The 26,848-nt window shown below is 40.2% G+C and overlaps 2 protein-coding genes across 2 annotated transcripts in view; one reads left to right on the top strand and one right to left on the bottom strand.

Moving 5' to 3' along the window:
- Positions 1-26,848, bottom strand: part of CRLF3 (cytokine receptor like factor 3) — a 37,536-nt gene that overhangs the window by 2,987 nt on the left and 7,701 nt on the right. Inside the window, exons 2-6 of the mRNA XM_057535754.1 lie at positions 21,017-21,224; positions 17,751-17,838; positions 16,663-16,840; positions 14,632-14,854; positions 13,826-13,958 (exon numbers count right to left, since the gene is read on the bottom strand). Coding sequence (XP_057391737.1) covers positions 13,826-13,958; positions 14,632-14,854; positions 16,663-16,840; positions 17,751-17,838; positions 21,017-21,224 — 830 coding nt within the window. The remainder of the gene's footprint in view (positions 1-13,825; positions 13,959-14,631; positions 14,855-16,662; positions 16,841-17,750; positions 17,839-21,016; positions 21,225-26,848) is intronic.
- LOC103006733 (40S ribosomal protein S27-like) lies at positions 12,290-12,555 on the top strand. The gene has a single exon (XM_028168526.2). It carries the CDS (start codon positions 12,290-12,292, stop codon positions 12,542-12,544), a length of 255 nt encoding a protein of 84 aa, XP_028024327.1. The 3' UTR covers positions 12,545-12,555.

A 26,848-nucleotide genomic window follows, 5' to 3' on the forward strand; every position in this document is an offset into this window, starting at 1 on the left:
TTTACCAAGAATTTAAAAACAGACATTATCATCTTTTTAAAAAGAGGATAATATAGTTATGGATATATTTTGGTTGCAGAACTTCATACATAGAAAGTTTAAGCATTTCCTTTTGTGTTTTAGTCTCAAATAATACATCATCATGTACTCTAGAAATGGGAAACTTAGATGTAAAGGTCAATCTACATCCCTATTACCAGGGTCATCTTTCCCTGCATTCCAGAAAGCCAGACTTTGCAAGGACAGGAAAAGAAAAATTAGCAAGGAGCAGAATGTAGCTTTATCAAGGGAAGATGAGATTATTTATACCCAACGTGGCCTCAAAATGTTTTTCTTTGTAAAGTGGCAAACATACAGGTTCATAATAAACATGTGGGTGGGTTTCTTCGGTCATTTCACTTTTAAACCAGCAGCATAAAGTACGGGGAGGAGGAGAACGACGTCAGCAAACACAGCAGAACTGTACATCCTAGGACTCATTCTACCACAGAAACACCACTTTCAAAATGATATACGGACCAAAATACCTTTATGAGATTTCCAGAATCCAGTTAAAAAGTCCCAAAGGAGCACAAAGCTGAAAACAGCTGCGCTGAAATGGATAAGAAGAGCAATTTCACTTGCCCCACGTCAACCCCTCTTCCAAGCTAGCACAGTTTGGTGCCAGGCAAGAACAGCCCGACTCCTGACTTTTCCTTCAGAAAGGAATCACAGGAGTGGAGCATGCCTCCAGCGTTCTAGCTCTTTGGAAGGTTGCCTGAAGGACGGGTTTCTGACAGGCCTCATTTGGGGCACTGACAGAACCGGCATAGCACGGATGCCTGAATGCTGCAAAGACCAGAGAAAAGGGAGGGGTGGCATCCTGCAGGCAGTGCAATTTGGCACGGGAGGGAAGGAGAAGAGGAAAACTTGCTTCTGGTGTGCCAGCTTTTCACAGGGCTGCTCAAGGGAATGGTATCTGTCTCGCCTCATGGGGAGCCAGCATACTCTGGATGCCTGGTGGCCCCTGATTCCAAGAGAGAGCGAAGGCAGCCTGCTGCTGGAGCACCAGAGAACTTGCAGTGCCACACACAGGCACCAGAGGGAGCAAAAGATTATGCACGCCTAAAAAACCATCAAGCCTCTCTAATTGAGAAATTGCACACGCAAGCCCAGAGAAGTCACATCCCGCCAGAAAAGGTTTCAGAGGCCCCCCGGATCTTTAGCTGGGCTCATGTGTGAGGGTCTTCTCCTGTACGAAGCAAGGCCATAAAGATTTGGAAAGGTGGCTGTTTTTCCATATGTGCAGATCCCAGCACAAAATTATGAAACATGAAGAAACAGGGAAACCTGGCTCAGACAAAAAATAAAAGAAACAGATCTTCAGAAAATTATCCTAATGAAATAGAGGTATATGAATTATCTGACAAACAATTCAAAATATCCATCATAAAGATGCTCTACAGGCTCAAGAAAATGAGGCATGAACAAAATTAGAAAACCTACAGAGACAGAAAATTTTAAAAATAACTAAACACATTTTGGAACTGAAGAATATAATAACTGAAAAGTTCATGAGAGGAATTCAATATCACACTTAAGCACTGGAAAGAAACATCAAACTTAAAGACAGGTCGTTTGAAATAACCCAATCAGAAGAACAAAAGGAAAAAAGAATGAGAGTGAAGAAATTCTAAGAGACTTATGAGAGAAGAGAGAGGAAAAGGGGCAGAATGTTTAAAGAAATAATGGCTAAAAATTCCCCAAATTTGGGGAGGGAGATGGACTTTCAGATTCAAGGAGCCTAAGGAACTCCAAAGAGATGAACCCAAGGAATCACACTGACACTCATTACAATCAAATTGTCAAAAGTCAAAGACTGAGAATTTCAAAAACAGCAAGAGAAAAGTGACTTGTCATGTACAATGGAACTCACATAAGACTAACAGTGTATTTCTAAGGAGAAATCTTACAGGCCAGAAAGGAGTGAAATGATATATTCAAAGTGCTTAAAGAAAAAAACCTACCAACCAAAAATACAATATTCAGCAAAATTGTCCTTTAAAAATGAGAAAAAAATAAAGACATTCCTACATAAACAACAGCTGAGGGAGTTCATCACCACTAAACCTGCCTTATAAGAAACGCTAGAAGGAGTTCTTCAAATTAAAACAAGACACATAAACACAACATGAAACTATGTGAAAATATAAAGCTCACTGGTAAAAGTAAATATATAGGCAAATAAATACTGTAATACTTTAACAGTGGTGCATAAATCACTTTTAATTTTGGTGTAGAAATTAAAAGACAAAAGTGTAAAAAATATAACTATAAAAATATGTCAATGAATGCACAATATAAAAACTATGTAATTTGTGACATCAATAATAAGTGTGGAGGAGGAAGAAGTAAAAGTGTAGAGTATATGTATTCAATTGATGCTAAGTTGCTGTCAGCTTAAAATAGATTGTTATAACTACAAGATGTTTTATGTAAGCCCTAGGATAACTACAAAGAAAATACTCATAGAAGATACACTAAAGAAAACGAGAAAGGAATCAAAGCACATCATTACAAAAAAATCAGTGAAACATGGGCTTCCCTGGTGGTGCAGTGGTTAAAAATCTGCCTGCCAATGCAGGGGACACGGGTTCGAGCCCTGGTCCGGGAAGATCCTACATGCCACGAAGCAACTAAGCCCGTGCACCACAACTACTGAGCCTGCGTTCTAGAGCCCGCGAGCCACAACTACTGAGCCCACGCACCACAACTACTGAAGCCCACATGCCTAGAGCCCGTACTCCGCAACAAGAGAAGCCACTGCAATGAGAAGCCTGGGCACCGCAACGAAGAGTAGCCCCCACTCGCCACAACTAGAGAAAGCCCACGCACAGCAACGAAGGCCCAACACAGCCAAAAATAAATAATTAATAAATAAATGTATTTTAAAAAAAGAAAAAAGAAAAAATCAACCAAACTACGTTGGTTTTTTGAAATGAGCAACAAAACTGACAGACTTAGCTAGATTAACTAAGAAAAAGAAAGATAACATACAAATAAAGTCAGAAATGAAAGAGGAGACATTACAACCAATGCCAGAGAAATAAAAAGGATTATAAGAGACTCTTATGAATAATATATACTAAGAAATTGGATAATCTAGAAGAAATGGATAAATTTCTACGAATATACAACCTACCAAGACTGAATCATAAAGAAACAGCAAATCTGAACAGACTTGCAACTAGAAAGTAGATTGGATCAGTAATCAACAACATCCCAGGACCATCAGTAAACAACAGCCCAGGACCAAGTGGCCTCACTGGTGAATTCTACCAAATGATTAAAGAAGAATAAATAACAAACCTTCTCAAACTCTTCAAAAAAAACTAAAGAGGAGGGAATACTTCCAAACTTATTTTATGAGGCTAATATTATCCTGAAACCGAAGTCAGAGAAAGACACTACAAGAAAACAAAACTACAGGCCAACAACTCTGCTGACAATAGATGTAAAAATCCTAAACTAAGTACCAGCACTGTTGGTGAGAATGTAAATTTGTTCAGCCACTATGTAAAACAGTATGGAGGTTCCTCACAAAATTAAAAATAGAACCACCACATGATCCAGCTATCCCACTTCTGGGTATATAGCCAAAAGAATTCAAGGCACTGAGAAGAACACAATATTACTTCTATAATATTTCTGCTGAAGATGCATAACCTGAATCTAACCACCAGGAAACAGAAAAACCCAAATTGAGGGATATTCTATAAAATACCAGACCTGTACTCTTAAAAAATGCCAATATCATAAAATTTAAAAGAGACAGAGAAACTGTTCCAGATTAAAAGAGACATAACAAATGAATATAACACATGATCCAAGATCTTTTTTTTCTGTAAAGGACATTAATTGGGACAACTAAATCTAGTAAGGTCTGTAGGTTAGATAATAGTATATCAATGTTAATTTTCTGATTTTGATAATCTCTTTTTACAAAATACTCACTGAAAATGATTTGGGAAGAAAAAGTAGAGGACTTCCCTAGCCGTCCAGTGGCTAAGAATCCATGCTTCCACTGCAGGGGGCATGGGTTCAATCCCGGGTCGGGGAAGATCCCGCATGCCATGTGGTACAGTCAAAAAAAAAAAAAAAGTAGAGAGAAAAATGATGAAGCAAATATTGAGGCATCTGGGTGAAAGGTATTTGGGAATTCTCTGTACTATTCTTGCAATTCTTCTGTAAGTCTGAAATCATGTTTATAAAGATTTTTAAAATACACAAAATACTATATGGATAAATATATACATAGAGAGAGAGATGTGGGAAACACAAGATACCTGAATTTTATCCCTAACATCCCTAATGTTGTTTCCTAAAAAATAAAAACCTGCTAATATTATTAATCATAGATGGAGGACAGCAGTTACTTGTTTAGTATTGTGTAATGAAAAATATGGCTTGATCCTGGGAGGTAACCTTTAAACCACTGCAATTTCCCAAGTGATAGGAGTGTCTTTGTTATTCATGGTGGGTCCCTCAGACCACACTTGATAGTTTATGCTAATGAGGTGCTCAAGGTGGGCCCCTAGATAGTTTATGCTAACAAGATGACTCAGGATGGGAACAGGTCACCCCAGAAAGACCAATCATATGATTACAGGGTTGAGGCTTTGAGCTACATGATGTCAGCCCATTCTCCTAGGAGGGCAGGGGAGGTAGATATTGAGTTAGGTGGGGAATGATTTAATCAACTATGCCTCCACAATAAAATCCCAATAAAAACTCTGGACACCAAAGCTTGAGTGAGCTTTCCTGGTTCGTAATACTCTTTGAGTACTGTCATGCCAAAAGGCCTTGCATCCCTGAGATGTATGCTTCGTCTGTGGAATCCTCCCAGATCTCACACTATGAGTTCCTCCCTTTGGCAGGTTCTGATTTATATCCTTCTGCTATAATAAAACTGTAATCATAAGTGAAGTGCTTTCTTTCTTTCTTTTTAATATTTATTTATTTAGCTGAGCCAGGTCTTAGTTGCAGTAGGCGGGCTCTTTTAGTTGCAGCATGTGGGCTCTTAGTTCCCTGACCAGGGATCAAATCCGAGCCTCCTGCATCGGAGAGCGGAGACTTAACCACCCGACCACCAGGGAAGTCCAGTGAAGTGCTTTCTTAAGTTCTGTGAGTCATCCTAGCAAATTATAAAACCTGAGCGTTGGCCCTGGGGACCCCTGAACTTGCAGCTGGTATCTGAAGTGAGGGCAATCTTTTGGAGGACTGTGCTCTCAACCTTGAGTTTGGCTAGCTCATTGCAAGTGTATGTTTTTTTCTGTGATTAAACTTTTTAAATAAATAATTAACGCAAGTAAAATTTCTTGAAATTAACTAAAATCCTGGGAAGAAGGAAAAAAACCTCCTTATTCGAATAAATCACAAAATTGTTCCTAAAAGCATCTTACTTGAAAACAGCATTTGATAAATAAGACAAGCCTGGCATTAAAAGCTTATAAAAGTTTCTCTGAATATAAAATGAACCACGAAAGTAAAGAGCTAATTTGCCTTAACACAGAATTATTTTCACAGCTCACTAAGAAATAGAATGGAAGTTTAAAATCTTTGAATTTTTTCCCCCTTTTGGCCACACCGCACGGCTTGTGGGATCTTAGTTCCCCAACCAGGGATTGAACCTGGGGACCCGGCAGCGAAAGCTTCAAGTCCTAACCACTGGACTTCCCTCCAGGGAAATACCTAAAATCTTTGAATTTTTAAATTGCAAGACAAGTAGTCATGACATTATTTCCTAAAAAACTACCCAAGTGGGGCTTCCCTGGTGGCGCAGTGGTTGAGAGTCTGCCTGCCAATGCAGGGGACATGGGTTCGAGCCCTGGTCTGGGAAGATCCCACATGCCGCAGAGCAACTGGGCCCGTGAGCCACAACTACTGAGCCTGCGCGTCTGGAGCCTGTGCCCCGCAACAAGAGAGGCCACAATAGTGAGAGGTCCGTGCACCGCGATGAGGAGTGGCCCCCACTTGCCACAACTAGAGAAAGCCCTCACACAGAAACGAAGACCCAACACAGCCAAAAATAAATAAATAAATATATAAAAATAAATTTAAAAAAAAAAAAGTTCTTTGTTTATTAGGAAAAAAAAAAAAAAAAACAACTACCCAAGTGGTTCTCTCACATAAACAAGTCCTATAAGAAACTCTGCCATAAATCATCCAAATATAAAAAGTATATAAAAAAAGAAAAATGGTATACAAGATAATTCATAGTAGGGTACAGTGACCTTGGAGATACAATTAATAAAAAAAATCAATTTATGCACAAGTTGGTAGGAATGCATCCATTGCATAGAGTCATGTAGAAAGTTCTAGGTGATAATTTTTCTCAAAGGTAAAGTATTCTGAGAAAGAACATGGTTCAGAACAAAAAGGAAAAATTTCGATGGCAGAAAGAAAGCTAATCTATTCCTACTACTCTGGCGCTTTGGCTAACTGACTGGATTTAAGTGGCAAATTCTCATATAATCTCAAACTTCCTTCTTGTCACAGTGAACACCTGGAGCAAAGATCCAAAAATTCAGTTGTTTGGCTAATATATCATAATATATTATGAAAAATATCCAACTTTATGATAAATATAAGAAAGAAAATGAAAATATTATTATGTCCTACAGCTACAAATTAGGTAAAAACAGTAATACTTAATACTGACAAGGATGCAGTGACATCAGTCAGGACGCTCACACACTGCTGGGAAGACTGCAAGTGCTTCCAGGAACACAGCTAGTTGGCCTGTGTCACTAACAGGAAACTAGCCCAAGGAATAAAGAATAAGCCATATGTCAAAAAAGAGGGTCATAGCACAGCTTGACTTGTCAGGAAAAAGAAAGAGAAAGAAGGGATGTCTTATCAAGTCATAGTAAACAAGGATTTTTGATATAGAAATATACTCCTTACTATACAAATCCTAAAATAGCTTTTATCCTCTTTTAAAATGAAACTGATAGCCTTATATCTATTATAGAAATTGAAAATCTTCCAACAAAAAAAATTCTAGGATAGCAAATTCATTGGTGAATTCTACCAAACATTTAAGAAATAATACCAATTCTCACAAACAGTTCTGAGAAATAAAAGAGAAAGAAATACTTCCCACCTCACTTTATGAGGCTAGCAATTACCCTGATACCAAAGACATCATAAGAAAAAACAGACAGATATCTCTCTTCTGAAGAGACATAAAAATCCTCAAAAAAAAATATAAAACTTAAATTTAGCAACATATATAAAGAATAATACACGGTCAAGTGGGGTTTTTCATGGGAATGCAAAGCTGATCCAATGTTAAAAAATCTATCATTGTAACCATATCAACAGAAGAAAACCCATATGATTATCTTAAAAGATATATAGGGTTTCCCTGGTGGCGCAGTGGTTGAGAGTCTGCCTGCTAATGCAGGGGACACGGGTTCGAGCCCTGGTCTGGGAAGATCCCACATGCCGCGGAGCAACTAGGCCCGTGAGCCACAACTACTGAGCCTGCGCGTCTGGAGCCTGTGCTCTGCAACAAGAGAGGCCGCGATAGTGAGAGGCCCGCGCACCGCGATGAAGAGTGGCCCCCACTTGCCGCAACTAGAGAAAGCCCTCGCACAGAAACGAAGACCCAACACAGCCAAAAATAAATAAATAAATAAAATTAAAAAGATATATAAAAATAATTTGACAAAATTAAACATCTATTTATAGATAAAACTCTCAGCAAACTAAGAATAGAAGGGAACTTCCTTAACCAGATAGAGGCTGTCTACAAAAAAACCCTACAGCTAGCATCATACTTAATGTGAAAGACTGAATATATTCCTGCTAAGATCTGGAATAAGACAAGGATGTCTGCTTTCAACACTGCTATTCAAAATTATACTTCCTAGCCAGTGTAATAAGACAAGAAAAAAATTGCAAAACACTGATGGAAGCCATTTTTAAAAAAAACTAAATGAAGATGGCAATTCCCTGGAAGTCCAGTGGTTAGGACTCGGTGCTTTCACTGCTGTGGGCCTGGGTTTGATCCCTGGTTGCGGAACCAAGATCCCACATGCCACTCAGTGCGGCCGGAAAAAAAAAAACAAAATGAAGGGTGACTTTCAGATTTACAGCTCTCCAGCCTGTCCCCCATTGCTATAGGAAGGTACTACCTTATAATATGGCTCTTCTGTGAAGCCACATCTCCTTTGACACTCAAAACCTAATCTGGTTCAAAAGAGCTTCTATTGCCAGACCTCAGTTCTCTTCAAAGGCTGCTTATAAACTACTGTCCACTGTCACCAAGGGACACAGTCCTTGCTTCCTCAGATGATGCACTGTGACTCCCCTGGACATTTTTCCCATCTTTTCTCTCTGCTTCCTCAAGAACACTCAAGCACTGTTCAGTCCTGGCCCTGTTTATAGTCTTAGGGTGGAGTCTTCTCCTTCTGGGACTGAATATTTGGAGATTTCTGAGACTGGCCAGCAAACTCATGATTTCCAGCCTAGCTGTGTCTTAGCGGGCCTTTACAGCTAATTTGGAATTTGAGTTTTCTGTATTTCTTAGTTCTGTTGAAAAAGTACTTATGGGTCCCTACCCCCCACCTCTTTATTTCTCCAAAAAGTTTCCAGTAGTCGAAAAATTCAGAACTATGGTGCTACTATGCATCTATTGGTCCCCAAAGATCCCATCTCTCTTTTGAACCCATTCTAGTCAAGCTTCCCTCCACCACAGCTCCCCTGAAACTGTTCACGTCAGGGTCACCAATCCATGTCCACGCTGCAAACCCAAAGGTCAATTCTCAGTCCTTTTCTTATCTGTTGGGTCAGCAACATTTGACATAATTGATCGCTACTTCCTCTTGGAAACACTTCCTTTGCTTGGCTTCAAGGACACCACATTCTCCCACTTTTCCCGTCTACCTCACTTGCTTCTCCTCCTCAGCATCCTTTGCTGGTTCTTTCCTCCCCAAAAGCTAAATGTTAAGAGTTCTCCAGTGTCCTCTCCCTATACTCATTCCCTGGCTAATCTCATGCAGTCTCATGGCTCTAAACACACATCTATACGTTAAAAACTCTCAAATTAATATCTCCAGTCTGGTCTTTTCCACTGAACTCCCGATTTGTATATCTGACTGTCTACCCCACATTTTCACTTATATGTCTAATAAGGAACTAAAATTAATTTGTGAAAGAACAAACTGATATTCACCCATAAATAGGCTCCTCATAAGGCCTTACCTACCTCAGTAAATGACAATTCTACCCTAAGTTACTTAGTCCAAAAACCCTAAGGTTACACTTGACTCCTTTCTCATACCTCACAACCAACCTGTCAATAAATCCCGTCAGTTCTTCCTTCAAAATAAATCCAGATTCTGACCACTTATCATTACCTCAACTGCTCCATCCTGGTCCAAGCCATCATTAGCCGTCACCAAGATTAATACTGGAATGCTGAATACAGCTTTCCCTTCATTTCTGGTAATATTTTTGCTCCTCCTCTCCAGCCTCCTAAATGGTCTCCTTCCAGCCTGTACCGCTGTACAGACTATTTTCCACCCAGCAGCCAAAATGACTTGTAAAACATATGTCAGATCACATCATTCATTTGCTCAATGTCCTCCAATGGCCTTCCAACTCACTCTAAGTCCAAGCAGAGTCCTACAGGGCTAGACTGCTAGGATTTGAATCTCAGCATTACTATTAAGAATCTGTACAACCTCAGGCAGGTGGTTTAATCTTTTTACATCTCAGTTTCCTCATCTATAAAATGTGTCTACCTCCTGAGCATGTAATGAGGTTTTATAGACATTAACTCAATACTTAAGAAGTAACACACAGTAGGGTTCGACAAAAGTGAGCTGGCTGTTATTATTTTGTAGCCTAGCTCAACTCGTGAATTCATGAAAAGTCAAATGCAGAGCATGACTCCCAAGACTATGAAATGTAAACCTGACTTGGTTTTACTTGGTGAAGACTTTTGTTGGGAAAAGGAAAAAAGAAAAAGACCTCTGTATGTGGTATCAAATGTCCTCCTTATAAATGGGCACAAGTGAGCTCCAAAGGGGCAAGTCTTTGAGAAATTGAAAAAGAAATAAATATACACAGCCTGTCCACAAGAATGTCGTACTTTTCTGGGGTTCTGACTATACTCCCATCTCTATAAAACCCATTCACACTCATTACTTCCTGTTCTTTATATTTTTTTCTCCTCCATATCTTTGGTTCTTGCTTTGTTTCTCTACCTGAACTTTTCTTTTCAGCCCTACCTGAGATAAAGCCTTCACCAACCCCTCATCTAGAAGTAACTCTTCCTTCTTCTATATTCCACAGCAGTCAGGATCTTTCTTATACTTTATAATTTATAAACTGCCTATTCTATGTTTAGATAAGATTCTAGTTTTTTCTTTTTCTTAAACTTTGCATTCCCAACGATACCAAGTACTGTAAGTACCACCTGAATGGAATGGGGTTGTATGAAACAATCAGCATCATTCACAAAGACCACAGGCGAGCAGAACTGTCCTTACAACTGTCCTTACATTTTAGAAAAGCAGTTTAAGACAGAAGGATATGGACAGGAAAAAAAGTCTAAGGAATATTCCTTAGGTTACCTGGGAGGAATAGCTATTATATGTGAACATCCCGAAGCAGATATGTCTCCCTGACTTCATGTAATCCTCCCTCTACAAACAAACTAAAAGCTAGGGTTTAATATGATATCACTTATATGTGGAATCTAAAATACGGTACAAATGAGCCTATCTACAAAACAGAAACAGACTCACAGACAGAGAGAAAAATATGGTTTAAAAAATAGTAAGATTGGGAAATCTTAGAAGCAAGGGAAAGCAGGAATGTTCAAGACAGGAAATCAGGGAGAGGCCTGGAAGGAGGGGGTTGCTAGCAGACCCGGGCACCACATGAGACTGGGCTCTAGAGACTGTTAAAAGCCGGCCAGTAACAGGTTCCTTTGGTGTCAGCAGTTCTAAGCATTCCAGAAACTTCAGCAGGGATCGACTGGGCTGAGCAACAGGGCAGGGCCTGCAGGAGTATAATCTCCCTTCTGACTATGAGGCCCTCAAAAAGCTGAATAAAGTTTACCTTGATTCAAGCAGGCCTATCTGCCCCCAACCCCATGCATGAAGGTGCCCCATACAAACACACCATTCACATCCTCTGCCTTAACTGCCAATGCCTGAAATTCCTTTAAACAAGGAGAGAAAACATTTTCAATCCACATTCAAAGGAAAAATGACAAAAATGCAACGGTCTGGCTAAGATAATACTGAGCTTAAATAAGTTTCACTTAATCACCCTACCAAGGGGGGCCCCTTTGGAGGAGGAGGGAGGAACTAATGGTTTATTGAGGCCGACTAAGTGTCAGGCCACAGTCCACAGACAGTACGTGGGTTTAAATCAATGTGTGTAATTTCCAATGTTGTAATCTATAAACATTTACTGAATGACTTTAGAAACAAACCTAAGTAGGTCATCTATCGGCCCTTCCCCTGTGTTCACAGAGGGAGAAGTTAAAAGTAGAAAGAGCATCAGATCACCATCACCCAGGGATAAAAATCATAGAAGAGAGAAAAGGAAAAGAGCTGAGGATACAGTAGCGGAGAAACTATACATTTCCACACTAACTCAAATCATGTTTACTCTCCCATGAAAAAAGACAAACGAGAAGCAATACAGACCAGTGGTTAAAATTACTGGAGCCAGACTGGGTTTAAATCCTAGCTTTGCCACTTACTAGTTATGTGACACTGCGTAAATGACTTCACTTCTCTGTGCCTCAGTATCTTCATCCCTAAAATGGGTAACTACACCTATTTCATTGGGTTTTTGTGAGAATCAAATGAGTTAATATAAGTAAAGTGCTTAGAACAGTACCTGGCACATAGTAAATGCAATTTAAATATTAACTGCAATTAATAATACTATGATTATTATTCTTATTATGATCTGAGGTATCTGGCCTGAATCTGTTAACTCAGGAAGTCCTATCATTATACAGAAGTACCCTGTTCTCAGCAGACTCACTAATGGGAGTATTTCTATAAACAAAGGACATCAGCAGAGAAGAGGTTTGTTAGTACAGAAAACTCCTGATTACCTGGGGAATAATTAAATAGATGTTAGGTACCAGACTCCTCATTTCTCTTTGTTAGTTTTTTCTGGTTATTAAGTCATTCTTTTTTCATAACATAAGGGGTGAGAGGAGGTGTCAAAAATGAGACAAGGTTTCTGACGGTGACGACCTCCCCACAAGGACATGCCTCTCGCAAAGAATCTCCTTCATCCCTCTCCAGAAGAGGAGAAGAGGAAACACAAGAAGCAGCACCTGGTGCAGAGCCCCAATTCCTATTTCATGGATGTGAAAAGCCCAGGATGCTATAAAATCACCACCGTCTTTAGCCATGCACAGACAGTAGTTTTGTGTGTTGGCTGCTCTACTGTCCTCTGCCAGCCTACAGGAGGAAAAGCAAGGCTTACCAAAGGGTGCTCCTTCAGGCGGAAGCAGCACTAAAAGCCCCTGGAATCAAGATGAATGGGAAACCATCCCAATAAACAGATTTTGGATACATCCAAAAAAAAAGAGACAAATGGCATTTCCCTGGTGGCACAGTGGTTAAGAATCCACCTGCCAACGCAGAGGACACAGGTTTGATCCCTGGTCCGGGAAGATCCCACATGCGGCGGAGCAACTAAGCCCGTGTGCCACAACTACTGAGCCTGCACTCTAAAGCCCACGAGCCACAACCACCAAGCCCACGTGCTGCAACTACTGAAGCCCTCGTGCCTAGAGCCCATGCTCCTCAACAAGAGAAGCCACGGCAATGAGAAGCCCACGCACCACAACGAAGAGTAGCCCCTGCACGCCACAACTAGAGAAAGCCCACGCACAGCAATGAAGACCCAACGCAGCCAAAAATAAAATAAATAAATAAATTTATTGAAAAAAAAATGAGACAAAGCATAAACTAGTGCATTCTGATCATGCTGACAGTTCAAATGACTTGGCTGGTGGAGAACACGGCAACACTAGCTTAGATAAAACTCTCAGATACACTCCATGCCTTATACAACAAGGGACTGAGACCAAGAGGAACCTGGAACAAACATTCACAATAAAATCCTATGATCTCACAACTTAAAACTCAGAGGAGAGTTTGCTACACTGAGGTGTGTATGGTGAACATCAGACAAGCTTCACTTTTCTAAATGAAAACCGGGCTTTGGTTTTTAGGAAAAGCTATTTAGAAATAGGACCACAGAGAATACATCTCAGACAACATGAAAACGAGAAAAAGGAAATTTTTCTAATACAGGAAGAAACGGATGAAGAAATAGAAAATTAATTGGTGGCAGGAGAGGCATGCTTTCAATTTTATTTTACAGAGACTACATATATAGTATGTTTACTCTGATAGGTTGTCTCTCGCAGATACTTGCTCTTATTGATTCACAAAGAAAAAAAAAATTGGGGACCTCTGAATGCTTAAGATTGATTTTTGAGAGGTATTCTATTTACCAAGAAGAAAGAAGATGTAAACACAGTGAATACACACTATGTATCAGGCAGAAGCAAGGCATTTTATACCCATTATCTCAGTTCATGCTCATAATAACCCTGTGAATACATACGAGAAAAGCGAAGCAAAGAGAAATAAGGAAATTGCTCCGAAGTAACACTACCTAGAAATGACGGAATAAACTCAGGACTGTTTTGATCCGAAGCTCATGGATGCTCTGTGCACTTCACTTACTGCCTAAGGCATGACAGACAGATCTTTTAATATCCACTTGCCTGAATGTTAATGTCTGCCCACAGAAGTAAGTGGGAGCGCTGGAGTAGAGAACACCGGACGATTCAGCATCATTCCGAAGCGCTATGTTTCTTCGACTGCTCAGACTGTACCCCTCAAAGCCAGCTGTCCACTCTTTTTAAAAAGCAAAGATATTGTAAATTGTTAGAATCTTTTGGGGAATATCTTCAACACAGACACATTAAATAAAACTTGGAAGTGGAAGACGCTACTTAGGGTTCATGGGCAAGTTCAATGAAAGGAAAAATTCAGTGACAGGGTGTCATGGTCAATCCTACAAATCACAAAAAAGATTTTAGTTTCTTCCTACACATTTTTGGCAAGGAAGATCAAATAAGTGTTATCTCTTACCTAATAAAATCACGTTTGAGCTTATTCCAACCTGATTAAGAAGTAATTAACCGAGTCTAAATCTTTTTAAAAAGTAATATAGGAGAGGTCAATTTTGGATCATAAGACTTCTAAGAAAAAGCCTCTATCAAGATATACGTTGAAGGTCTGGGTCAAATATTGCAGTCTTCTAATGCAATATTTAAAATCTTTGGTTTTAGGGATGCTTATAATCCTGCCTGGCACTGTTCGGGGACTCTGGAGATAAGAACGAATGAAAATTTCTCAAAATTCACATGAAGTAATTTGAGCAGGAAGTAAAAGACATATTCCATGTTATTCTCCATCAATTCAGGGTTTATCCTTAGGAAAAAGGGTTGTCAGTGTGCTGCCTTTAGCACAGGATACGTGTACTCATACACAGTTAAGCTTCAGGAGTGAGAAGGCAACAGCATACCATGAGGCACCAGCGTGGAATGACCTATCTGGGGGACACTCCAAGGACTCCACTCCTGTCGGCCATCTCCTCGGGCGCAGACTCTGAACTGATAATCAACATTGGGGTCTATGTGCAATACTATGAATTCAGTTTCAGAGCCTACATACGCGTCCTCAAAATGACTGGAAGTACATTTACGGAACTGGAGCCTGTAATCTTGGGCAGTAAAGTCGTCATCCACCTGAGGAGAAAGGCTTTATGTTAGATAAAAGTCAGAGAATAACTTCTCTCAGCATCACTACTTAGGAACTTTGAATGGGGGCATTTGGGGCCAAGCATACAGGCCCACATGCTGAATACGGGCTCTTCTCAGGAAGGTCAGAGGAAACGTGCCATTATTATTTCCCTTCTTTTCCTTATTGAACCATGTGTTTTATAACCCCAGTCTGATATGAAAAATATCTGCTTCCTCTGAAGTAATGGCATGTCTTCTAAACAATTAATGCCAAAGATAAGACATTCAAAATTCAAAGACAAGTATCCCAAAACTACATTATTCATATAACCAAGAGAGAGCTAATATCTGAAATATATAAAGGACTCCTTAAAATTAATAGAAGACAGGGCTTCCCTGGTGGCACAGTGGTTAAGAATCCGCCTGCCAATGCAGGGGACATGGGTTCAATCCCTGGTCTGGGAAGATCCCACATGCCGCGGAGCAACGAAGCCCGTGAGACACAACTACCGAGCCCGTGCTCTAGAGCCACAAACCACAACTACTGAGCACACATGCCACAACTACTGAAGCCCATGAGCCTAGAGCCCGTGCTCTGCAACAAGAGAAGCCACCGCAATGAGAAGTCTGCGCACCGCAACGAAGAGTAGCCCCCGCTCGCCGCAGCTAGAGAAAGCCTGCACACAGCAATGAAGACCCAACGCAGCCAAAAATAAATAAGTAAATAAAACAGTAAAATAAATAAATAAATTAATTAATTAATAGAAGACAAACCACCCAATAAGGGAAATGGGCAAAAGACATGAATAAGCATTCTAGAGAATAAGAAATGTAAGCAGCCAAAAATATATAAAAATATTTAACCTAATTTGTAGTATGGAAAATGCAATCAAAACCCACAATGAGACACCATATTGGCAAAAATATAAAGTCTGACAATGCCAAGTATTGGTCAGGATGCAGAGTAAGAGGAACACATACACTACTGGTAGAAGTATACTCTGGGACAGTCACTTTGGAAAGAGTTTGGTATTTCCTAGTAGAGTATAGATCCAATACTCTAAGACCTCATAATGTTATGGCTAGGTATATGCTTTAGAAAAAAAATCTTAAATGTGTACACAAGGAAACATGAATAATAATGGTTACAGCAAAAAAACTGGAAATTGTAGGTCCACAGATAGGCAAAAACAAAAAATTAATTAATTAAAAAACAAACCAAAAAATTGGAAAAAATACAAATAAAAAAATAAAAATCCCATTTAAGAAAATAGTTTCCAGAAGCCCACCACCCACCTCTGAATGATGTTATCTGTCAACAGCCAAGACATCATGACTCATCTGGACATGGTTTTTATCTAAAATATGGTAACTCACACGCATAATATGATTTAATACACAAAATGCTTGGCAATGCTGAGAGTGTGAAAAAACTATACTTTAAAACTTGATTTCAGAGGTATTAGTTCAGTGTTGAACAGAAAAATATCCAACACCCAATATTCACTATCACCTTCTGACTTTTCTAATTCTGAGCGATCCTCAACTCACCAAGAGTTAAGTTTGGGAAACATGTGATGGGAAACAACATTTCGATACAGAGATTTTATAAAGTACCTTCAAAATTGTTTATCCCAACTGGAAGAGCTACCTCAGTTCAAGTTCCCTGTGACCTTAGTTGCAAAGCAAAGGGCACTTCTGTTCACAAAGAGAAGAAAATATTCAAAGGCAACTAATAAAAAAAAAAATCGTAAAGGCCCCCAAATCTCAAATCCATAATGCTGAAGCCACTTCTACAATCCTGAATTGCGTACCTTACACCATCGCACGATGATGCCTCCGGGTTTCTCTATCAACTCTTCTATCTGTACTGGTGGGCGAGATGCTACCGTTCCGTGCTTGAAAATATGGTCTTTCACTATGTTAAGAATTGAGTCGTCCAACTGAGCAGATAAGCAAGGCACATCAACCAGTAAAGGCACCTCTGGTAAGCTGAGGAAACAAGGCTCATGTGTTTATAAGGCTTTTAACTGAAAGTTAAAAATACAAGGGAGTATAGCCTTGAAAAACTGCAAATCACTATGCTGTACACCTGAAACGTATACAACACTGTAAATCAACTATATCTCAATTTTTAAAAAAATAACAAGGAATATTTCATTCATTTATTTTTGGCCGCGCTGCACAGCTTGTGGGATCTTAGTTCTCAGACCAGCGATCAAACCCAGGCCCTCAGCAGTGAAGGCGTGGAGTCCTAACCACTGGACTGCCACGGAATTCCCCAACAAGAAATACTGTAGATCAGTCACATACTGTTAACAGTGCAGAAGCCCCCAGTAAACAATGCTAATGGCAGTGGGGGTTTTGCAAGATATTACATAAAAATTCTCTTCCCAAATAAATAAAAGGAACAAGAGAAAATGGGTAGGATCACAATTGTCAAGTTTATAGCAAAAGATCTGGTTTACTGAGCTATGACTCAGTTTTGTTTGTTTTAATTCAAGTGTACTTGATTTACAATGTTGTGTTAATTTCTGCTATACAGCAAAGTAATTCAGTTATATATATATACATTCTTTTTTATATCCTTTTCCATTATGGTTTATCACAGGATATTGAATATAGTTCCCTGTGCTATACAGTAGGACTTTGTTGTTTGAGCTATGACTTTGTTCAGATTTTTTTAAATTAACAATTCTCTTACACATTAGGATTGTAGAAAATCGGTAGTAATTCTATACCAGAGATTACAATCACAACTATTTCATACTAGTAATACTGGTAATGGGCAGTGAAAACTTGAAAAATACATTCTCTATATCCCTGAATCAGAATTTTTAACAGGCAAAAAGAAAAAAAGAAAAGCGGACAGCTTAAGCCCAAGAGACACTAACTCTTTTACCTGTCCAACTGGATGTGTGAGGCCTTTTTGGTAAAGCTCCACAGTTTTTCATTCTGTTCTCCTACACCACCCAGAATGGCGATCTCACCTACAATCAGGAATAAGAGAACTAGTACAGGGAAAAATGGTTACATCATAAACTAATCAACACAACCCGTGTCTAAGCGGGTCTCTGGTTCTCTTGAAAACAATTCTTAAGTGATGTCACAAATTCCCCAAAAGTAAATGTAGAAACTATTTTAGGGACTTCCCTGGTGGCGCAGTGGTTAAGAATCCGCCTGCCAATGCAGGGGACACGGGTTCAAGCCCCTGCCTGGGAAGATCCCACATGCCGTGGAGCAACTAAGCCCATGCGCCACAACTGCTGAGCCTGCATGCCACAACTACTGTGCCTGCACGCCTAGAGCCCATGCTCCGCAACAAAGAGAAGCCACCGCAATGAGAGGCCCGCACACCGCAACAAAGAGTAGCCCTCGCTCGTCGTAACTAGAGAAAGCCCGCGTGCAGCAACGAAGACCCAATGCAGCCAAAAATAAACAAACAAATAAATAAATAAGAAACTATTTTAGAAACGGCTTTAAGGTTAAACCCAAGAGGAAAGGGGTACACAATGACAACATTCTGCCAGATGAAAGATTCTGCTCTACAAATGGAAACTTGGTTTGTCAACTAATTTTATGCAAGGCGTACGTCCCAGGGACCTCTTCCCATCTCCCCTACAGAATCTTTATCAACTCCAATAGGAGTCAGTGCAAATATTATCCTGACACAAGCAATAGGGTGAAGGGTCATATAAAGGAAATATTATATAAAGTCATAAGAAAATGATCAACATCTCTGTCCTTCCACAGCCCTGAAGAACACTACCAGAACTGTTTTCCATCTCAGTATACCCTGGAGTTACTCAAGTGTTTTGAGACCACATGACATGACCTTCCCCCTTACCAAAAGGAAAACAGACACACTGAACACTGCCTCAAAATCCTAAAAATTTCATAAATAAGTTTTTAATCCCTCGGGAAGGGAGGGGAGAAAAAAGTTTGAAAGTTAAAACATTTCTGAAGTATAAAAAAAAAAAAAAATCAGATGCTGCAACAAGCATGTATGTGCCTCAAAGGATTTATTTTCTAAATAAAAACATTGGTCAAGCCTCGTGGTGACTGGTATACACTCTTGACCTGTGCTGAACTGCTGCTGAGTTTGTTTCCAAATGCTAAGCGCCCAGGAAAAGACATTCTGAAGTCCTGCTAAAAAGAATTTTCTCAAAGGCACTGTTATGGTCAGTGGCAAATAAACACTTCTCCTTGAAGATAAGACAAAAATGTAATTAGCGTGTAAAGATAACATTAGTACTATATTCTAAGTGGGACCAAAAAGGGGACTAACTTCCAGCTGGAGTGACAGAGCTGGGAGCCAGCCACGCACACTTTTTATCCTATGCCACTCATAGCACTCATCGAAGAACCAATGGTATTTAGTCTCCTTCCCTGGATCCTTTTTCCTCAACTGCCCTTTAAATACTGGCGTCCCTCAGAGTCCCACCTTCTGCAGCCTTCTCTTCTCATATTGTACACTATCTCTTGATGATTTTACTTATTCCCATGGATTCAGAGGTGACATACACACCATTCACTGCCATATTGACATCTCCAGGTATGATCTCTCTCCTAAGCATCACACCCACATTCCCAACTCCTGGCATCTCCGGCACCTCGAACTAACATACCCCAAACCAACTGTCTAACTACCCACCCTCCCCCTTCATGTTCTGTGTCAGTCAACGGCACAATTAACCAGTCGTCTAAAATCACACTGGGTTGGGTCATCCTAAATTCTTCTCTTTCTCCTCCATCCTATAACCAGGCAATCACCAATCATCAACACTTACGGCTCAGTAAGATCACCATTAATTCTATCTCCAAAAAATCTTTTTATTTTATTTTATATTTATTTATTCATTCAGTCATTCATTCATTCATTTTTGGCTGCGTTGGGTCTTTGTTGCTGCGCGTAGGCTTTCTCTAGTTGCAGTGAGTGAGGGGCTACTCTTCATTGCAGTGCACAGGCTTCTCATTGCGGTGGTTTCTCTTGTTGCGGAGCATGGGTTCTAGGTGCACGGGCTTCAGTAGCTGTGGCACATGGGCTCTGTAGTTGTGGCTCACGGGCTCTAGAGCGCAGGCTCAGTAGTTGTGGCGCACGGGCTTCGTTGTTCTGCGGCATGTGGGATCTTCCCAGACCAGGGATGGAACCCATGTCCCCCGCAGTGGCAGGCAGATTCTTAACCACTGCGCCACCAGGAAGTCCCTCCGAAAAATCTTAAAACCAGCTCTGCTTCATCTTCACCTGTCATCGTCTCCATCGCTTCCTATCTGACTGCCGCCACAACTTCCTCATCGGTCACTTTTACTTCCTTACAACCTCTAACACAGTCTCCAAACTGTGGGCAGTGTCGTTTTTTAAAAATGCAAATCTGACTGTGTAACTCTGCTGCCTGAAATACTGCATTCAATACCTCCCAGATATGCCATTCACTTTACTCCTGACGTTACTTCTGCTTCCAGTCGTGCTGTGACCTCCTTTTCTTCCTTGGTCTGCTTGATGAATTTCTTCAAGCCTCGGTGGAACTCCTCCTATAGAAAGCCATCCTACACTCTTCCAGAGGTAAGCATTTCCCCTTCTGTGCTCCCATGAGGTCTTAGATCTCTCTCATCGTGTGTGCTTCTCTCACTGGGCTGTGAACCCCAAAGGGCAGAACTTATTACCTTTTTATTTAATGTACCTGACAAAGACCTACAGGAGGGAAGGAGGGGAGGTAGGTTGATGTGGAGACAGGAAGGCAGCAAGGCAAGAACCGGGCATGCTTTAACCAAAATAATTGACTAAAGTTAGGGATATAACCACTGCAATTTCAGGAGTAAACACCAATCCTACTCCTTAATCTCTAAAAAGAACGATGGCATTAAATCCTATACCATTGACACTCTGAAAAATATGTGAACAGACTCAAAATGACTGTAAAATCACTGTGTTAACAGAACCATGAGAAAAATCATTTACTCCTTATTTTGTAAATGATTATAATTAGTACATTAATTGCACTTACTCTAGGATACCTCACTGTACACCTGTCATCCTATATCACAAACTGTCCCAAGGTACGAATAGCCTAAGCACCCCACAGATGGCAGGAAGCCTTCTGGAACCCTGAGATACCAGCAGTGTCAATCTGAATGTGCTGCGTTTAACGGGCTTCCTGGACTCCCCACCTTCTTGGACTAAGTCCGCTGCAGTGTTAACTCCGTGCTCTATCAGCTTCTGGCAGTCATCTAGTGGTTTAATGGTCTCCTGTTCAATGGTGTCCACCTCTTGCAAAAGGGTCACCAATCGCTCATCCAGGAGCTTCCCAAGGGTTCCTTTTAAATCATTAAAATGCTGTTTGAGGACATCTCTTGTCTGGGATGCACTCTCTTTGATCTGAAAAAAAATAACATAAAAACTCAGAATCAGAATCTCTAGAAGAGGCTAATCCACAGGCATCACCCCTAATAATCTCAAGGCACTACACAACCATTACCTTCCATTCAATGATAAACCAAATGTGATTCATTTGTGCAAACTTGCAGAATTCCATAAAGTTGGCCTTCAGGTGAGACAGAATGGTCCCATCATTCACAACTATGTCAATCTGGCTAAGTTAATTAAACACACCATGCCTCAATTCCCTTATTTGTCAAATGAGTATAACAATGCTCGCTTCATGGAGTTGCTGCAAGGACTAAATAAAAATAGTCTATGTACCGCACTTGGTAAAATAACGGGCACACTGTTGTTCTCAATAAATAAATGTTAGAAATAAATATTATCTGCACAAAGTAGTTCTTGGAAATAATGTTTCAGTACCAAAAAAAAAAATTAAATTAAGAGGAGATTAAAATTCATTTTACTGAAAAGCAATAAAGAAACGGTAGATTAAAAAACCACAATACAGGGACTTCCCTGGTGGTGCAGGGGTTAGGAATCCGCCTGCCAAAGCAAGGGACACAGGTTCGAGCCCTGGTCCGGGAAGATCCCACATGCTGCGGAGCAACTAAGCCCGTGCGCCACAACTAGTGAGCCTGCGCTCTAGAGCCCACAAGCCACAACTACTGAGCCCACATACCACAGCTACTGAAGCCCGCACGCCTAGAGCCCGAGCTCTGCAACTAGAGAAGCCACCACAATGAGAAGCCCGCACACTGCAACGAAGACCGAACACAGCCAAATAAATAAATAAATTTATTAAAAAAAAAAAAAGAATAGCTATTAAAAAAAAAAACAAACACAATACAAAAAAAAAATCACTTCATGGACAAAATGCCCTCATTATGGTAAAAGAAAACTAAGAATTTATTCACCATCCAAAAGGTTCAGAGGAGGCAGAAGACAGATGTTCAGGAAAAACACACTTCTGGGACAATGACTTCATCCTTTTTCAGTCATGGTCCTCTTTGTGAATCTCAATGAGAGGTTTATAAACCTTCTTCCCAGAAAAATGAATAAACCCTACCCAAAATAAAGTTATTCAATTTCAGAGATTACAAATTCCCTCAGATCCCAACCATGGCTTGCTCAGAGCAGTAATTCTGAAACTTGCTTTGCAGAAGAATCACGTATCACACAATTGCATCCTATTATAGTTTAGATGGCAGGGCTCCATCCCAGAACCAGCTTGGAGAAGGGGCTGGGGGAGCGTATGGGCAGAGTTCTTTTTCACAAGCACACCTGTGACTCTGCAGCCCACACTTTGAGAGACACTACCCTAGGTCCACAGACCCCAGATTAAGAACTGCTGTTCTAGGAGATATGACAGGAAAATCTTTACATCTCAGAGATATTTTGAAAACAAGTCAGTTGTCTATACAGACACTGGATTTTTTTTTTTTAAGAATACAGATAACACACAATTCACTTTTTCTCACTTCACAGGAAAATTCTAACTATAAGCCAAACACTCAGTTGAATTAAGCAAACTCATACTTTACTTTGCAGATATCATATTAGTTTCCTAAGACATGTTATGTTTACTACCCTAACCCTTTGCTAACTTGATCTTAGCAAGAGCATTTGATGTCCAAGAAAAATACACCAAGAAAAGAACATATCAAAATATGGATAAAGCACAATATTTCAACAGTTAATAGAGAAATTTAGAAAACTTTCTATTTATTCTCTAACACTAAAATTAAAAAGAATACAAAACTGTTGTCCAGAAATGTTCACAACCATGTAAAAACAAAAGATGCCCACGTCTAAGGACTACAAAGAAACACAGGAAAAAAAAAATGGTTTGATTGGCTGGGGTGGGGAGATCACAGAAACAATTTTTTCCCCTTTTGACATTAATGTAAGTTATGATGGTATTTGTGTGGTAATGAAAGAATTTCTTAAATCATAAAGAAAAAGAGAAATCCTAATTTAAGTTTAATTGTTAACTCATATCTGTAAAATTACTAGAGAACTTCTAAACCCAAGTCGAAGTTTAAAAGAAATCAGGGGGCGGGTATATTCAAAATGTCCTTGATTTGGTGCATCACCAACTGTGGGATCCTTGAGAATCAGGCCCTAACATACATAGCATCTAGCAAATAAATGTTCAGTGAAATTAAGTTAATCGTGTATGTTTTTAAGACCTTTTAAAAAGAACCAGGAAAAGAATGCCGTATGATTTTGATACATCCCACCTGGAATACTGTTAGAAATGCAAAATCTCAGGCCCCACCCAGAATTACTGGATCAGAAGCTGCATTGGTAACGAGATCCCCAGGTGATTCATACAGGCCTTACAGACACCAGAATAAATGAAGACAACGTGTTGGAGCACCCTCACCACGGGGAGGAAATTCTGCAGTCGAGCGCTATACCAGTGAGGTCCTAGCTCCCTCTTCAACGGACACCGCACACACAGGAAGTGCATTGGTTAGGTAAAGTCAATTTCCTCTTTAGGAAGAATTCAAAAGCTCCTTCAGCTGCTGCAGAGCTCCACTACGTTTTGTTTTTGTTTCAGAACCTCAGAAAAAAAAGGAAGTGTGTGAGCACAAAGCAGTGAGAGGGCCAGCAAAGGGAGAATCCATTTCCAAATCCACCTCCCGCAATTTCATTGTAAATTTGACTCCTTTTTGTTCATAGATTCCCGACCACTGCTGTTTCAAACTTGACGCTACCTTGGCATCATTTTCTTCTCCCTGAAAGAGTTCATAATTCAAAGCCACAGCCACCTTTAATTGAATCATGTTAACTAATCAAGTTCGTGCGCTCGGCTTTCAATAAAACGAATTTGAAGATGCGAACTTCGCTGCTGAGTGAATTCCTTCATATCTGATGTGGTGCCATGGTCCAGCGTGCTCACCGTTTGGTCCAGCGTGCTCACCGTTTGGTCCAGCGTGCTCACCGTTTGGTCCAGTGTGCTCACCGTTAGCTCATTCAATCTTCCCAGCAACTCCGAGAGGTAGGTCTGTATTGTCTACGTTGAAGAAAGTAAAGCTCAAGGAAGTCAAATAACTTCCCCACGGCTTCCCAGTGCCAGAAACAGTGCGACTCCAAGGACCATGGTCTGTCCACTACACCAAGCTGGTGAGTGCTTACAGACCCCATTCTAAAGCATTCCCGTAAACCGGTAAATTATGTATTGGCTGAAGACATTTCCTGCTGCAACGTGTATTTCTTGTCCTTGCATAAAGAATCATGTGGTAGATTCCATATATATGTGTCAGCATATTTGTCTTTCTCTTTCTGACTTACTTCACTCTGTGTGACAGACTCTAGGACCATCCACCTCACTACAAATAACTCAATTTCATTTCTTTTTATGGCTGAGTAATATTCCATTGTATATATGTGCCACATCTTCTTTATCCATTCATCTGTTGATGGACACTTAGGTTGCTTCCATGTCCTGGCTATTGTAAATAGTGCTGCAGTGAACATTGGGGTGCATGTGTCTTTCTGAATTATGAATTTTCTCAGGGTATATGCCCAGTAGTGGGACTGCTGGGTCATATGGTAGTTCTATTTTTAGTTTTTTAAGGAACCTCCATACTGTTCTCCATAGTGGCTGTATCAATTTACATTCCCACTAACAAGGGAGGGAGACGCAAGAGGGAGGGAATATGGGGATATATGTATACATATAGCTGATTCACTTTGTTATATAGCAGAAACTAACACAACATTGTAAAGCAATTATACTCCAATAAAGATGTTTAAAAAAAAAATGTGGTAGACAACCACTCAGGGCAAAACAACTGTGATGGTTTCTAACAAAGTAAATTTAAGAAAAATACAAATGATACACAACTCAAAGTCTCAAAAAGGAAACTGTAATATACATTGTTTATGTTGATTAACAATATTCAGAACCAATTTTCTACTAAAACCTCTCCTGTAACAGATCATTAAATCTTATTTACAAAGTTTCCACTGCAGTTGACTCTTAATTCCAAAGCAACTGTATTTTTAAAGTTTTAACATAAGGATAAGTTCTCGAAATGCCAAGAAGTCATCAAGCTTATACATCAATACTAAGCCATGCAAAAGCCTAGTAAATATATACTTCACAGCCCTCCAAGACAACGGTGACTGATACATTTTCCTCTAGAGTTTAACTACTAAAATGTCATAAAACCTACCGAGAATCTGATTTAAGACACCTCTGGTCTTAAGTGGCAATATACAGTTGCTCTATCTATAATATAACGCAACATAACATGTGTTTCAGGAAATTAACTGGAATCTCCTCTACCTCCTCTGAAACATGCATTTTCATGACTTTATAGAAGAAAAGAATTTTTATCCTCCAAGTGTAATCTAAGAATTTATTTTCCCAATTGTTTTGCTTACAGGAAACTAAAACTATTTTTAAATTAGAGATTGGCTTTAAACACTATTAGCTAACAAGAACATAGGGATCAAAAATAAAAGACAAAGATAAAAAATAGTCAACTGAAATTGAAGAAGCTAACCAAAATGTTTCTTCTCAGTTCATATGAAATGTACTGCATTAGCTATGTGTCTTCACACTGACACCAAGATATTAGTCATTAAAAATAATAATGGCAATAATAACAATACAACAGCAGCTCCCACCTACTGAACACCTACTGTGTACCAGGTACTTATACCCATGGTCTCATTTAAATTCTACCACAACCTGATGAAAAGCTAGTCAAGTGGCAGGAAATCTGAACTGTCTGCTTTGTGTATGGACTCATACGTGCTGCTACATTTCCTTCTTGTCTCTTACAGTTAGGCTTTTTGTTTTTTTAAAAAATATTCATTTATTTATTTGGCTGCGCTGGGTGTTAGTTGCGGTATGCAGGATCTAGTTCCCTGACCAGGGATCAAACCCGGGCCCCTGCATTGGCAGCGTGCAGTCTTAACCACTGGACCACCAGGGAAGTCCCTACAGTGACGTTTTTTTAAAACATGCTTATTAAAACTTTCAAAAAGAAAATCTTGACTCTATCACTTGGTAGTCTGTTACATTAGTGGCCCCAATGAACCACGAACCGTGCCTTGTGGTACTCATATCCTCATGCAGACCTCTCCCTTGGAGACGAGGCTGGGCTGGTGACTAGCAATGCAGTCACATGTGCATCGTTATATAGTGGAACTGAGCTGTGCCAGCTCCAGGCCTCAGCCTTAAGACTACCTGGCTTCTGCACTGCGGGGGTTCCTGAGCCACTGCGTAAGAAGCATGGCTATCGGGGCTTCCCTGGTGGTGCAGTGGTTAAGAATCCGCCTGCCAATGCAGGGGACATGGGTTCAAGCCCTGGTCCAGGAAGATCCCATATGCCATGGAGCAACAAAGCCCGTGCACCACAAGTACTGAGCCTGTGCTCTAGAGCCCGCGAGCCACAAATACTGAAGCCCGTGTGCCACAACTACTGAAGCCCACGCGCCTAGAGCCCATGCTCCGCAATGAGAGAAGCCACCGCAATGAGAAGCCTGTGCACCGCAATGAAGAGTAGCTCCCACTCAACCCAACTAGAGAAAGCCCGTGTGCAGCAACGAAGACCCAACGCAGCCAAAAATAAATAAATTAATTAAAAAAAAAAAAAAAA

This window comes from Balaenoptera acutorostrata, chromosome 20 (assembly GCF_949987535.1).
Source record: "Balaenoptera acutorostrata chromosome 20, mBalAcu1.1, whole genome shotgun sequence".
Taxonomy (NCBI): domain Eukaryota; kingdom Metazoa; phylum Chordata; class Mammalia; order Artiodactyla; family Balaenopteridae; genus Balaenoptera; species Balaenoptera acutorostrata.